Source organism: Panthera uncia (assembly GCF_023721935.1).
Source record: "Panthera uncia isolate 11264 chromosome A3 unlocalized genomic scaffold, Puncia_PCG_1.0 HiC_scaffold_11, whole genome shotgun sequence".
NCBI lineage: Eukaryota > Metazoa > Chordata > Mammalia > Carnivora > Felidae > Panthera > Panthera uncia.
In genome coordinates, this window is record NW_026057578.1 from 44,533,040 (window position 1) to 44,548,973 (window position 15,934).

The following is a 15,934-nucleotide window of genomic DNA, read 5'->3' on the forward strand; positions in this document are numbered from 1 at the left end:
GAGCAAAATATATCCATGTATGAATTACAAGATATGAACTGTGTAATTGTGATTCCATATATGAGCTAAATACTTCTATATTTGCATATTAAACTGGGATTATACAATATAAATACTGATAAATATTAATGCTAATAATTTAAAATTTTAATATTTCTTGACTTCAATTGGCATTAAATAGCAAATAAAAAAACACCATGACAAGTTGAGAGAAAAACTGTGAAGGAATGGAAAAAGCTTTATATTGTAGCATCTTTTAAGGCACTTCTCCCTCCCTGCTTTTTGAACGAGGGCCTCTAGATTTTCATTCTCTACTGGGAGCCCTGGGTTATACAGCCAGCACTGGTTTCAGATATGTCCAAAGTATTACTGATCTTCTCAGCCCTAGGGAGGACTTGCAGGGGTTGGGGTGGTTGCCCCTAGTACCGGGCAGACTTGATGCTGTACTAAGATTAGAACTTTCAAGGTGGGCCACGAGGTGACAGAGTTAGGGAAGCTTGGCCTCCTCAGGTATCCCCCAGAAACCACCTCTGCTGGAAGCTTGCCCTTGTGTCTGTCACGGGTACTCTGATGGGCTCAATCATGCATTAGATCCTAAAAAACCCGAGTTTACCACTTGAGAACACTCTGACGTCTGCGCTTGCTAGAGTGCCCTCTTCCTGGAATGCTATCCTCCTCCCTGGGGACTGCTTCCCTGTTATCCCTCCAACCTCAGCCTACATGCTTTCTCTGCAGAGAGCCGTTACCCTGGCCCTGTTTCACTCCCACTCTCTATTTAGTTGCTTTATACAATGGTATTAGTTTGTGTGTCTTCTCTGTGAAGTGCGTGACAAGAACCCCATCTGCCTTGCTCCTTGTGTATCCCAAGCTCCTGGCACTGGGCTCGGCAGTTCGTGAGTCCACACGGTTAGCTAAATGAGAATACCAAGGGACACTTGCAATTAGGATGTATTAGGTTATTCAGTGTTTTTCAAAATTCAAATCTAAGACTTATCTCAACGAAGCAGTAAATTCCAGAACTCAGCTGCTACACAAATCAGTTCAAAAATTTGCCAGAGCATGTGAGGACCAGGATGTTTTAACAAAATGTTAAGGGAACAGTTAATTATTAATAGCCTCAGCTGACATCTATAGGTATTTAAAAAGTTTAAAAATTAGTAACCAGTAATGTTTTAAATAATAAAAGTACAAAAAAACCCTCTTTTTTCTTTTTTCTTCTATTTTTCTCAACTATTCTTATTATTATACTTTTGGTTTCTGGCCTGAGTATTAGAACTTTTATAGGCAGAAATTACATAATAGAGTACTTAAGTGATTGCAAAGTTTTCCCTATATTTTTATAAAAATTATATATAGTATTTTATTTCTTAAGTACTTTATTTGAACTGCACAAATTAAATCTTCTCAAACTATAAGATAAAAGAAAAATACTTAAATTTTTAAAATAATGAGCAACATAATAGGTTTTGTTACTTTTCCTGTCTTAACTTCTACCAACTTGTCCTCTGAGATGTCAACCTGGCTATTTTATGAGTTATTGAAGAATACAGTATTTAATAACCCACATTAATAACATCAGTAGCCCTGGCTGGCATCCACATTTATCTAATGTGATTCCTTGAAAAGTTTTTCAAGCGACAATGAATCCTATCTTTTGAAGTTTTAACAGTATTGTTTTCCTTAAACCTGATTACTCTGATGCTATATTGATTCTTCTTTGAGAAAGCGGTGTTGAACAAAATAACGAAGCATGTATTTTGTAATGAGAAGTTTGATAAGTGGGGAAAGTGGCGTGACAAAAATCACAATGGACTTACATAGAGTGGAATTTTCTTCTTTGCAAATGATTTTTCCTTGCTTTGGTCCAAAATACTTGACTGGTGAGTGTCCGGCTCATCCTAGTTGACATGCAAGCTGACAAGCCAATTGCTGAATAGGTCTTTCTCATCTCTGCCAAGAACCTCTTTCAAGCGTTTGTGAAATAAAACCCCCCATGCTGAAGGCTGAATCGACACCAGCTATAAGATTAAGTCTAGAGTGCTGTGGATATCACTTCGAAGAATGCCATCTCCCAAACACGCACCACCAGCCTGGACAAAGCGCGAGGGAGCACGCAGAATGGAATAATGCTGCCCTGGCCCCCGGGGAGGGACCAGATGGGACCTAATAGCTCTTTTCTACTACTAATTTCTATGATAATTCCAAGTTGCCACATGGCATATGTATTTTTTTTTGAAATCTAAAGACAGAATATCAATCAACACAGTGACCAAGATTTTAATGAAAGGTATTTTTCATGAACTGTACCTATTCACACATGATATTTCTCACCTACCCTCGACCCCCCTTCAGCAACACATCACTAATGGCTGGAATGGGACAAGTATAGAGAGAGTTCAAACACAGTATGTTCATATTCATTGTCAATACCAATTAGAAACAAAGAGATTCTAAGTTTTACTAGGAGGTCAGATGCCTTTTGCATCAATTTTAGGAAGTCACCTTAGTTTCCTTTTGTTATAATCAGACATTATGCCTAGGCATAAATACTATAGCATGCAACTTATGTCTGAGAAAAAAATTACAATAGTGAAATTTCTCCTGGTTTTAGAGCGATCAAGGGTTGGTGAAGATTTGGGAAAAATTACAAAAGGATTTTTAGCCATTCTCAATGATAAGTCCCCATGCAACTTCACTTTGCCTTTCCCTGTACCCTCAACCAGATGCAATTTCCCCCGCCTCTGACCTTCTAGAAGGCCATTTGTACTTCTCCACTGGTACTTGCCACATTCTTTGATTGATTAGAGTCATTTCATTTGCTGTTGCTTTCGGGTAGGTACTCTGGATGACCCTGTTACATTTTCCTCGGCATCCTACCTTCTCCACACAATAGACTGTAACCCACAGGGATGGGCAGAGGGGATCCTGACCTCAGGCAAAAACACCAAGAACAGAGGAGCCACTCTTGACAGTCACAGCTTCTTGGCACAAACCTATGTGACTAAATTATGAAAATAAACTCTTCTGGAGGTTGGTGAAGCACAGTGTTATTATATTTAATATAAATTGACAGACGGTCTGAAGATCATACAATGTCATTTTCAACACACATTAAAAAACTTTCTCTCTTCCCTTTTCAACCCAGGAACTACTTACCTCTCATGAAAAACTGCCAGAAATCAGGATTCCGGGAAGGTTAATAGGTTACATACTCCAAGCAAAAAGATACAAGCTCTGGTAGAGTGGGATGAGGCACTTCACAGCCCTGCTGGCATTGATGCACGTGGCACATATAAGGCTTGGCAATAGCTTTCCACTCACTATGGCTCCATCAAACAGAGGCCCAAAAAATGGAACCTGTTAATTCAAAACAAAAAAACACTTACTTTTCAAAAACCAGTAAAAGCCAAACCAAAGACCTGAGAACAGCTGGTGGATGTCTTGGACCTGTCATGACCACACAAACTGTCAACCACAAAGAGATGCTGATCTTAGCAGGATACACGTTGAGGGCTTCGGATCAAGCCACACAGGTCTGCTCCACAATACTCCTCCACTATGAACTCTTCAGCAAAACTTCTCATGACAAATTATGACTAAGTTTTTCCCCCCTTGTGTTGCCATTTAGAGAAATAGCATTACTCTTTCTAAATGTCTACATCACGTGGATTATGCACAATACACCTCTGTACCTCATCGCACACCTCTAGCCTTGCATCCTTCTGAAACCAGTGTGGAACGGGCAGTGTTTCTGCATGGATCCTGATGCCTATTGACTCTTAAAGGAGATAATGACTATCGCTGGTAACAGCTACAAAGTCCTACTTATAGTCCTCATTCTTAAACCTTCTTTCCTCTGCTTCTAAGATAATTGTGTTATCCTCATTTCTTTCTACTTCCTTATTAGAGGCTTGGCTTTCTTTCACTGGACCCACTTTTACAATGTGAGCAACCCACAAGGTTCTGGTGCCTGTGTTTTCTGGATTTCTTTCTTCTCTTCCTCTCTCTCTCTCTCTTTTTTTTTTCCATTAGAAATTCATCAACTCCATTTACCAATATGGAGATTGTCAGCTCCATGAGGTCAAAGACTGGGTCTGCTTTGTAACTCATGTATTTATTCACTCTTGCTTGTTAATCATTTATTAAAAATATTTATTATGTGACAGACACTGTTCTATTCCCTGGGAACACAGCAGTGAATAATAAAATTCTTCATTTCGTTGAGCTTAGGATTTATTGGAGGTTTGAGAGGATAAAGAGTACATAAAATAGAAAATATAAATATAAAATATATACATAAAATATGTATCAGGTAGTAAAAGAGCTAAAGTGAAAAATAAAGCAGGAAGAGCAATAGGATTCTTTTTGAGGGGGGAAGTCCTCCAATTTAAAATCACATGACTAGGGATGGCTTCAAGGAGAAGATGACATTTCAGTAAAAGCTTGATGGGAGAGCACTCCAGGCTGAGGAACAAGCAAATACATGGCCCTGTGGTGAGAGTGGAATTACCATGGTTAAGAAAAAGCAAGCAAGCCACAGAGGATGTAGCTCAGTGAGCAAGAAAAAGAACAGAAGGAGATAAAGTTGGATAGGTAATAAGAGGGGTCTTATAGGAAATTTTAGAGATTCTGGATTTCTGCTGTGCATAAGATTAAAGCCTTCTGGAGGGTTTAGGGAAGTGGGAGATCTGATCTTATCTTCATTTTATTTATTTATTTAAAATGTTTATTAATCTATTTTGAGAGAGAGAAAGAGAGACAGAGAGAGGGAGGGAGGGAGGGAGGGAGAGAGAGAGAGAGAGAGAGAGAGAGAAAATCCCAAACAGGCCATGTGCTGTCAGTACAGAGTCCGATGTGGGGCTCAATCTCCATGAATGGTGAGATAATGACCTGAGCTGAAATCAAAAGTTGGATGCCCAACCAACTGAGCCGCCCAGGCACCCCTAACCTACATTTTAATGGTATGTTCTGGCTTTTGTGTTGGGAAAATTGCAAGTAGTAGGCATTATGGAGACCATCTAGGGAACTAGTGAAGAATCTAGGCAAGAGATGATGATGGCTTAGAACAGAATCGTGGCAGAAGTGGGGAGAAGTGGTTGGTTTCCAGAAATAGTTTGAAGGGAGATAGGATTTGCTGAGGATTACTAATGAAGTGGGAGATAAAAAGAGGCATCAAAAATGATGCCATGGTTTATGCCTGGCAATAGGAAAGTTGGAGCCACCTTTTCCTGAAATGGAGAGGACCAAAAGGGAGGGTCACTGTTTCAACTTTAAACATGCTAAGTTTGAGATGACTAATAGATATCCAGAGGTGATATATGGGGATGGCAGCAGATATATCAGGCTGGAAGTCAAGGGAGAAGCCCAGATTGGAGATTTTTAAGAGTTATTTATTTATAGATGGTATTTACAGCCATGAGATTGGATGATCAGATGAGTAAGAAAAAAGGTTCAAGGACTAATCCTGTGGGCCTCCAATGTTTAGAGGATGAAGACATGAGGAAGAATTATCAAAGAAGATTGAGAAGCAGTTGCTGGAGATGGTGGAGAGAAACCTCCAATGAGTAGCACTGTGCCTGGCACATGGTTGGGATGCAAATACTGGATGAATGGGTTAAACTGTTATTTTAAATTATTTAAATTATTTAACAAATACAGGTCTCCAGAATAGGTCTTTTAACTTGTGTTGAAGACTATTTACTTGTGGAATACCTTTTCTGTGGTTGGCACTGGGAGAGAGGCTGGCGAAAATGGAAGACTCTTTGCTCAAAGGAGAGGACATGTGAAGCTGACATAAGAAAACTGTGAACTAACATCCCTCAACAAAGATGTAAAAATAATTTACAAATTCTCAGCAAATTAAATACAGCAATATATATAAGAGACACTGTATCTTGACCAAGTAGTATTTTCCATAAAAAGCCAAGATTGGTTAAACAATGATAAATCCATTAATACAATTTACTACATTAATAAAATAAGGAAGAAAAACTGTATGACCTTCTTGATACATACAGAAAAAACATACATAGAATCAACTCTCATTCATGATTAAAAAAAATTCCCAAAAAACTGGGAATAGAAGAGAACTTCCTCAATTTGATGAAATCTTAAAGGAAAAAAAACCTGTAACATCAATGATGGTGAAATATTAAATGTTTCCCACCTAAGATCTGAAAAGGCAAGGATGTCTATCACATTTTCTATTCAACGTTTTTGAAAGTCCTAGTTATTACAATAAAGAAAATAAGAGAAAGAAAGGAAGAAAAAAAAGGAACCTAAAGATTAGAAAGAAGTAAAGTTATTTATTTAGACAACATGATTATGAACATGAGAAATCCAAAGGAATTTAACTAGAACAACTGGATTTTGAAAGGTCACAGTATATAATATACCCTCCAAATCAATTATACTTCTGAATGTTAGCCACCAACAATTGGAAAATGACTTGAAAAAAGTGTTTATTTATTTTTGAGAGAGAGAGAGAACCCAAGTGCGGGAGGTGCAGAAAGAGAGGAAGACACAGAATCTGAAGCAGGCTCCAGGCTCTGAGCTGTTAGCACAGTCTGACGCAGGGCTCAAACTCACAAACTGTGAGATCATGACCTGAGCTGAAGTCGGATGCTTAACTGACTAAGCCACCCAGGTGCCCCAGAAAAAGACTTTTAAAAATAATAACAGCATCAAAACCATAAAATAACTAAGAATAAATTTGATAAAAGATATATATACATTATCAAACATTGATAAATTAAAGACAAAGACAACCTAAAAGATGGAAAGATGTATAATGTTCATGGATTGGAAGTTTCCACACTGTTTAGATGTCAAGTCTGCTGAAAGAGAGCAATAGATACAGCACAAAGCAAATAAAAGTCTTGGCAAGCTATTTTTATAGACATAGATAAGCTGATTCTAAATTCATATTAAAATGAAAAAACTTAAGTTAGCCAAGACAATAAGATTTATATTACCTAATTTCAGGGCATACTATAAAATTATCCTAATTAATATATAATAACACTGGCACTAGGAAAGACAAATATATCAGCAGAACATAATGCAGGGCCCAAGAATTGATCCAACTGATGTGCAATAAAGGCAGCACATCAATTTTATATGGAAAGGGAAGTCTGTTTCAAAAAAGGTCCTGAAACAAGCAGATAGTCATATCTAACCTTGACTTCTACCTCATATCACACACAAACATTTAGATGGATTATATATCAAAACAGTAAAGCTGAGACTACAAAGTTTCTAGAAGAAAATATATGAGAAAATTTTCACAATCTTGGGTCAGGCAAGGGTTTCTTAGGGTATAAAAGGTGCCAATCATAAAAGAAAAAAAATAAATTGGACTTAATAAAAATGTAAAACATTCTGCTCATAATGAAAGTGAAAAGGCAAGTCACATATATTCACCAAACTGGACATACCCTCAGTGTTCATCAACAGGAGAATGAATGAAAAATTTGTGGTATATTCAACTAATAGAAAATTCCAAAGTAATGAAATGAACAAACCACAACTACATGTAACATCATGGGAATGACCCAAATATTATGCTGAGTGAAAGAAACAAAGAAGAAACAGAGACACAAAGAAGTTCACATAATGTAATTCCATCTATAGTTCAAAAACAGGTATAACCAATCAATGGTGACAGAAGTCAAAATAGAAAAGTGGCTACCTTTTTGAGAGATTAGTGATTGGGATGGAGTGTAGGGAGATTTCTGATGGCTGGCAATATCCTATGTTTACATCTGGGAAGCATTAAATAATGTGCTTTGAAAACATCAAGTTGTACACTTATAATTTGTACCCTTTTCTTTATTAATGCTATATTAAAAATATTTTGTAAAAAGCAAGTATATAGAAAGTTTGAACAACACAATAACAAACTCATCCTCATGGATACATACAAAATATTTCACCCAACAATTGTAGAAGACACATCCATTTCAAGCATGCACAGAACAGTTTTAAAAAACTGACCATATTCTAGGCCAACGATCCACAAATACAGACTATGGTGCCTATTTCCAAGCCTGGTGCCTTTTCTGTAAGGCCTACAAGCTCAAAATGGTTTTTCCTTTTTTCAACGGTTGAAAAAGATATTTTGTGACATGTAATAATTATATGAAATTCAAAATCAGCCAAGAATAAAATTGTAATGGAACAGAACCACAGTCCTTCACTTACATATTGCCTATACTTGTTTTCACACTGCAATGGCAGAGTTGAATAGCTGTGACAGATACTCTGTGGGCCACAAAGCCTAAAAGATTTACCACCTGATCCTTTATAGGAAAACTTTGCTGAGCCCTGTTCCAGGTCGTAAAGCAAGTCTCAATTTCAAGTGGCTGAAATCATACAATCTATATTCTGTGCCCAAAGACACATTAAGTTAAAAAAAATTGCAACACAAGAATACCCAGCACAAACATCTATGTTTAGAAATTAATAAACATACTTTTAAAAAAAATTTTTTTTTACATTTATTCATTTTTCAGAGACACAGAGCACAAGTGGGGGAGGGGCAGAGAGAGAGGGAGACACAGAATCTGAAGCAGGTTCTAGGCTCTGAGCTGTCAGCACAGAGACCGACGTGAGGCTCGAACCCATGAACTGCGAGATCGTGACCTGAGCCGAAGTCAGACGCTTAACCAACTGAGCTACCCAGGTGCCCTGAAACATACTTCTAAATAACTCAGGGGTCAACAAAAATACTAACTTAAAAGTATGTCAAGTTAAATAATCATGAAAATAGTAGATATTAGATGTTGAAGCAGTACTGACAGGGAATATGTGGGATTAAATGCTCATATGAGCGAGGAATAAAAACTGAAACTTAATGAGATAGGCACCCACCTCAAGAAATATTTAAATCCAAAAGAATAACTCAAAAGAAACTGGAAGGGAAGAAATAATAAAGACAGAAGTAGGCTTCAATGAAATAGAAATAAACACACAACAGAGAGAATAACCAGGATCAAAAGCTGGCTCTTTGGAAAAAGGCTAATACAATTAATAATCAGAACCATAACCTGGCATTTCATCCATCACGCATGTATGTTCACAACAGACTAAAGTTTCTGACTCATAACTGCCCTCTCCCAGCATGATGACCAGAGCCTGAGATTAGTAAGATTTCCCCACCAGTTGCAAGTTAGGAGATGCCTGTGGAGCCCTGATCACTAAAGGAAGCACATCTGGGAGAGGCAGCACAAACGTAGAAAGTGTAGCCCATGTGGTTTTCTCCTTAACAGGCCTGCGTCCAGGCACAGAACCACCCAGGTTCTCTCAGCCAGATATCATGAAAGTGGAGAAAGCTTTTTTTTTGCGGAGAAGTGACGTCACTGAAGTTCATCCTGAAATATTGCTTAGTGTGCCAGCACGAGGACGTATCCAGCTGCTGCAGCCAGGGCAAAGGAGAATCTTTGGGACACAGAAAATGAGCTGGAATCTCCAGTTGATTTGTGGGAATTAATATCTCACAGACTCAGTCCAGACATCTTGATGTTCCAAAACAAGGTAGTGAACAACTGAGCTCTCTTCAAGTTCCTCGTGGATAACTCTAGCTTCCAGAACTGCAACACTGCCACGTGCAGATCTACTGAGATCCAGGCCACACTGGGGGCTATACATGCAGAGTATGGGTGGCTTGACTTGTCCAGTTTGGTCAGTTATACAACCCGTTTTGAAAACTGGGGGCTTGTGTTCATAACAAAAATATGGCCATGATTTTTGCACCCAGCTTTTTAGCACTGCTTTTATTAGGCAAGAGGAGGGTGACAATGCACAGGGTCAGCTTCGAGTTTCTGCTGGACTCCACACATATGCCTGTAAAGTGTACACAGGATGTGTACACAGAACCACAAAAATGTAAGCAGCCTTTCATTAATGAGCATCCACATACAGGTGTGAAAACGAACACCTTTCTGGGTTCAAAGACGTCGAGACAACCAGGAGTCAAATTCTGGACTTGGTTTGGCTGCCAAGAAACCAAGTCTCCTTGGTAACTTACTACACTTACATATATGGACATATTCAGAGCCCAGGAGAGGCGTGGTATGTCCTACTCCCCTCACAGAGTGGCTGACACATTCAAATGCTATATTAATCCCTGAAGTGGCTTGCAAATAGTACTATCTTAATGATAGACAAGGTAGGAAAACCGTATAATATTGAGATAAGGGTAAAAACTTTAAGAGAAGTATAGGGTATGTTTCTGAGAAAGAGACTGTTTATTTCCATATATTTTAATCTTTATGTTATACAAATACATTTTCTATTAGCAATAATCATGCCTCGGATAAACCTCATTGGCTACGATACTGCCACTGCGCAAAGCTACATTTTCTAAATAACAGAAGATAATTTTGGGGGAAAATGGATTATAGGACTCCAAACTCTTGCCTGAAAAATTTGAAGAATACATAGAATCTTTCTGGGTCAAAAGGGAAGAGATTTCAGATTTCCTGTTTACTAGTTATGTATTTGCCTGCTTTGATCAAAGCCCCAGTAAGGCTGTAGTGGAATACAGAGGTAAATAAGTCAGAACTCTTAAGCATAAACAGTTTGTAGGGGAGATAAAATTATACATTCAAGAAGGCCAATAAAGGAAAAGGGAAAAAAAAAAAAGCTTTAGGATGGGTACAGATACAATGTTCTGGAACAGCAGAAAGTCCTCTTCTAGCTGAGAGATGCCACAGAAGCCATAGTGTGGGAGGTGGTCATGACTGTGGGTATTGGCAGAGATGTGTGAAAGGAGAGGGACACTCAGACAAATGGTAGAAAGCAGAGCCAAAAGGGTGAGGGGGCACTGGCTCCCTTTGCTAAGGTGGTGTCCCCACAATGTATTCTGGGAGGTGCTAATCTTGCCGAGCATTAGTTGGTGTTAGATGCATTATAGGGAAGTAAAGACAAAGACTGTGGCTGGATGAGGCAAATGGCTGCACACAGAGGTGGAGGGACTTTCTGTATCCCAGTGGGAAGTCAGAGGCAGGGCCGCTAAAGGGAGAAAGGCAGGCGAGGAGGCTGGAAAGTGCACTCGAGGACTGGGAAGACCTACAACAGGTATCTAGGGGAATGTGTGGAGCATCAGTACCACTCAGAGAGAAATGAAAAGACTCAAGAATAGCCATGAGGCTAAGCTGACCAGTGCTGGCTTTCCATGTCATAGCATGGCGTGGCCAAGGATATTCCTCTGGAGAAGCTCGACTCCAGTTACTCCAAAGCCAGAAGTGCCTGGTCAGTAAGGGATTCTCCCGTCAAGAATTGATCTGTACAAGACCCATGGAACCACAGAGCACATGAGAGTGCTTAGAATTGAACACATTTTACTTTTTATAAAATTTTAATAAAGTTTTCAGTCTATGGACTCAGTCTTTCTGGTGAATAACATAACTACTATTGTTTTTGCCAGTGGGAAAATTATTGTACTTCAATGCAATTTTTTAACCAATCTATCTGTCACTGATGCTGACATCTGAAGCATAACTTTATGGGTCCAAATATACTCTTTCAGTCCATAAGTTCATACTACAGGATTGTGAACTTCCCAGAGGGAGAAACTGTAGCAGGTCCTGGAATCCTTGATGGCAGAGGTAGAAGAGCCCTTAAAGATCATCTGTTGTTCCCTTAGAACAGATGAGGAAAGGGGAAGGCATGGCAGTGTCCTCTGCAAACGTGTAACTCTATAAGGGCAATGCTCTCTGAGGAGGGACCAGCTGGAAAATGGCTCATTGGACTTGGACAGGTTTCTTGAAAGATAAGCAAAAACAGACTTACACTCTATTTTGCAGAGCCTGGGGTAGACACAGAAAAAGAACTTCCAAATAGGGAGAAAGTCCCCTTAGGGAACAATCATGGCATATCTATGAATGTCTTTTATAGTAAGTTGATTCATTAACTGGGCCTAAAACTTCTCCTTTGATGCCTTTGGAATCTATGATTTTTAGTAACTGGAGATTAAAGTAATATACATAATTAACTGATCTATTTTGGAATTAGTTAAGAGGTTATATCAAGACAGAATAACAAATGAATCATAGAACAAGAGGTTAAAGAGCCCAGGAATATTTGATTTTTAATGATAAGCCCAATGGCTGGGGCTACTGTTATTAAACTCCCTCTTGTGGGCCAGGTTATGAGCTCAGTGCTCAATGTGTGTGTGTGTGTGTGTGTGTGTGTGTGTGTGTGTGTGTGTGTGTACACGTATGTATAAAGTATATAATTCCTGCAACAATTCCATGAGGCTGACACTTTGTCCCTGTTTTACAGAAAAAAAAAATGTGGTTAGACTGCCTGCCTTTCTAAGCTCATCAAGGTCAGCATCCTCACCATGGGGCCATGGAAGCTCTCAGCTCCCCCAGCCTTCCTCTCCCCATCCCAGGGCCAGTAGACAGCTTTCCTCACTCATGAAGCTCATGTCCTGTGTAAGGACTTTGTTCTTTCTGTCCTCTTTGGTTGATGCTCCTGCTCCATTCAGGGTCACCTCTTGGGGAGCTTAAACATCACCCCCTAGAGGAACTTTCTCTGCCCACTTGTAATGCCCCTCTTCATCCCTGGTAATTTTCTTGCTCTGAAGACAGGGTTTGTCTGGCATTAACACAGTTAGTCCTGATCTGTGTTAGTGTGGGATATCTTTCTCCATCCCTTTACTTTTAATCTGTGTCTTTATAATTTAATGTGGGTTTCTTGTAGACAACATAGAGTTGGGTCTTGTTGTTTTTGTTTTAATCCACTCTGACAGTCTTTTTTCTTTTAATTGGTACATTTAGACTCTTGATATGTAAAGTGATGACTGATATAGTTAGATGAATATCTACCATATTTGTTACTGTATTTCACTTGCTCCTCTTGTTGTTTTCTACTCTTTCTCTGCTTTCTCTGATTTTATTGAGCATTTTATATAATTCCAGTTTTTCTCTTAGCATATCTATGATACCCTTTTTTTAAAAAACTTTTTTCAGTGATTGTTCTTGAGTTTGACATATACACTTACAACTAATCCAGGTCCTCTTTCATAGCACTATCCTGCTTCACGGGCAGTGCAAGTACTTTACAACAGAGCATTGCCAATTCTTCCCTTCCATCCTCATAACTGTCGCTGTCATTTATTACTTATCCAATCACTGAATACATAGTTGCTATTTTTATTTGGAACAGTTATCTGTTAGATCAATTAGGAATAAGAAACATGAAAGATTTCATTTAGCTTCATTTATTTCTTCCCTAACGCTCTTCCTTTTTAAAGTAGATCTCTGTTTCTGATCTGCATAATTTTCCTTCTTGATGAGTTTAACTTTTTTTTTGTAAGGCAGGTCTATTGGCCACAAGTTTCCTAAGTTTTGTCTGAGAAAGTCTTTATTTTTTCTTTCACTTTTGAAGGACACAGAATCCTAGGCTAGCAGGTTTCTTTCTCACAACAGTTTAAATGTTTTAATCCACTTGCTTCTTGCTTATATGATTTCTGAAGACAGGTCCACTGTAATATTTGGGCTTGCTCCTCTACAGTTATGTTTTAACTCTGGTTTCTTTCAAGATTTTCCCTTTGTTTTTGATTTTTGGCAGTACCTTAGTCTGGGCTGCTATAACAACGTATCATACACTGGGTGGTTTATAAACAACAGAAATTAGTTTCTCACAATTCTGGAGGCTGGGAAGTCCAAGATTAAGATGTCAGGAGACTTGGTGTCTGGTGAGAGCCTGCCTGCTTCCTGGTTCACAGATGGCTGTCTCTGTGTCCTCACATGGAGGAAGTGGCAAGGGAATGCTCTGGAGTATCTTTTAAGACTGATCTCATTCCTGAGGGCTTCACCCTGATGACCTAATCACCTCCCAAAGGCCCCATCTCCAAATACCATCACACTTGGGGGTTGAGTTTCAAAAAATGAATTCTAGAGGGGCACAAATATTCAATTTATAACATATAGTACAAATATGATATACCTAGGTATAGATATTTTAGTATTTACCCTACTTGGTATTTATTCCCTATGTTTTCTGCATCTGTGGTTTGGTATCTGTCATTAATTTGAAAAATTCTCATGTATATTAAAATATATTATGTAAAGTATATTTACTTATAAATTCAAATATTTCTTCTCTACCATTCTCTTCCTCTTGGTATTCCCATTAGGTGTATATTACACCTTTTACAATTGGCCCACAGGTCTTCAATGTTTTGCTCAGCTTTTTTTTTTTTTATCCTTTTTCCTTTTGTAGTTCAGTTTCAAGGTTTCTACTGACTTATCTTTAAGCTCACAGTTCCTTTCCTCAGCTGTCCAGTTGATTGATGAGCATTCTTCATTTCTGTGTTTTTTTCTTCTAGCATTTCAACTCTTTCTTAGAGTTTCTATCTCTCTGCTACATTGGTCATCTCTTGCATGCTGTCCACTTTTTCTATTATAAGCCCTGACACAGTAATCATAGTTATTTTAAATTCCTGGTCTGATAATTTCAAAATCTCTGCCAAATCTGAGTCTGATTCTGATGCTTGCAAGCTCTGTCTCTTGAAGCTGGGTTTGTTTGTTTGTTTTTGACTTTTAGTATGCCTTGTAATTTTTTTTTTTTTTTTTTGTGGAAAGCTAAATAGAATATACCATGTAAGAGGAACTGAAGTAAATCAGCCTTTAGTGTGACACTTTACGTTTGTCTGTCTCGGAGTTAGGCTGTCTTTATTGTCTGCTGAAGCTGCAGATGATGGTGTCAAAGGCTAAAATCTCCTTGTATGCCTGTGTTTTTGTCTCCCCTGTCCCTCTTAAACAAGGTCTTGATGTGCGGTTCTTTCAGTTGTTAGTGTACAAATGTCCTTTTGATGTAGTGATAAGGTGTGGGGGAGAAGTGTTCCACAGACCTATTATCAGGTCTCAGTCTCTCAGTGAGCCTGTGTCTCTGGGCTGGGACCTTCACAAGTGCTTCCCACTCCCTGCCAAACACACACACTTCCTCCTTATGTGAGACAGCAAAGCTAGAGGGAGCTTGAGTTGGTTCTGGTAAAACCCCAGTAGGTAAGGCTCTGGTAAAACACTTCTTCTTGAGGACAGATCTCATTCAGAAGAACAGAATGCTCTAGGTGTATTTCAAAATGGCTTCTTTCCCTCCCTCTACTGAAGCATGATGGGTTTTTCCTCATCATGTGAGAAAAGTGGTAGGTTTTGTGAGAAAGTGGTAGGACTCCTAGAGGGAAAACACACAAAAGTGTGGGGGTCTCCCAAAGACCAGGCCCCTCTTGACTCTAACTCTCAAATTTGTGTACATGGAGCCTCCAGCAATCGGTAAACTAGAGCTGACATTTTCCTATCTTGTCATTGATTCCCCAGGGGTTTCTGTTCCTGGCCTTCTGCTATGGCAAGTTGTGACTCTCTGTCACCACAATTTTGGGAGCAGTGATTTTCCTTGTGACTTCAATTCTCTGATGCATCAAAGAAGAGTTGTTGATTTTCAGTTTGTTCAGCTTTTCTCATGTTGTCAGAATGGGAGTGATGACTTCCAAGTTCCCTACATGCTGGATTGGAAACTAGAATTCACCCTACATGAATTAAAGCAGCCACCTTCTGGTCTATCCTATCACTCTGTTTTATCTTCTTTATAACACCAAAGCTCCTATCTGAAAGTCTCTAGTTTAACCGTTTACTTACTTACTTGTTGGCTGTCTCCCTTACTAAAACTGGGATTCCGGGAGTATGAGATTGCCAGCCCTTGACACAATATCTGGCATGAAGCAGCCTTAATAGATATGCTGCCTGAATGACTGACAGAAGGCGTCCAGATCCTGAGGCTCTGACCACTGGCCATTAACCAAGTCTGTTGTCCCCCCTGTACATTTCTAGAACAAGGTCACATTGTGACTGGCTATCATTTGCTTCATGGAGATGCCTGAAAGGCCAGGATGAAAGGGCTATGGTGTGGTCTTAGGTCTTGAGCA

General features: G+C 39.0%; 1 protein-coding gene and 1 pseudogene across 5 annotated transcripts in view; both read right to left on the reverse strand.

Moving 5' to 3' along the window:
• Nucleotides 1-15,934, reverse strand: part of RALGAPA2 (Ral GTPase activating protein catalytic subunit alpha 2) — a 324,029-nt gene that overhangs the window by 82,092 nt on the left and 226,003 nt on the right. For all 5 annotated transcript variants that reach the window (XM_049650097.1, XM_049650096.1, XM_049650095.1 and 2 more), the window contains one exon: nucleotides 3,230-3,357. In XM_049650097.1, the coding sequence (XP_049506054.1) occupies nucleotides 3,230-3,357 (128 nt within the window). The remainder of the gene's footprint in view (nucleotides 1-3,229; nucleotides 3,358-15,934) is intronic.
• On the reverse strand, nucleotides 10,200-10,355 carry LOC125937217 (uncharacterized; annotated as a pseudogene).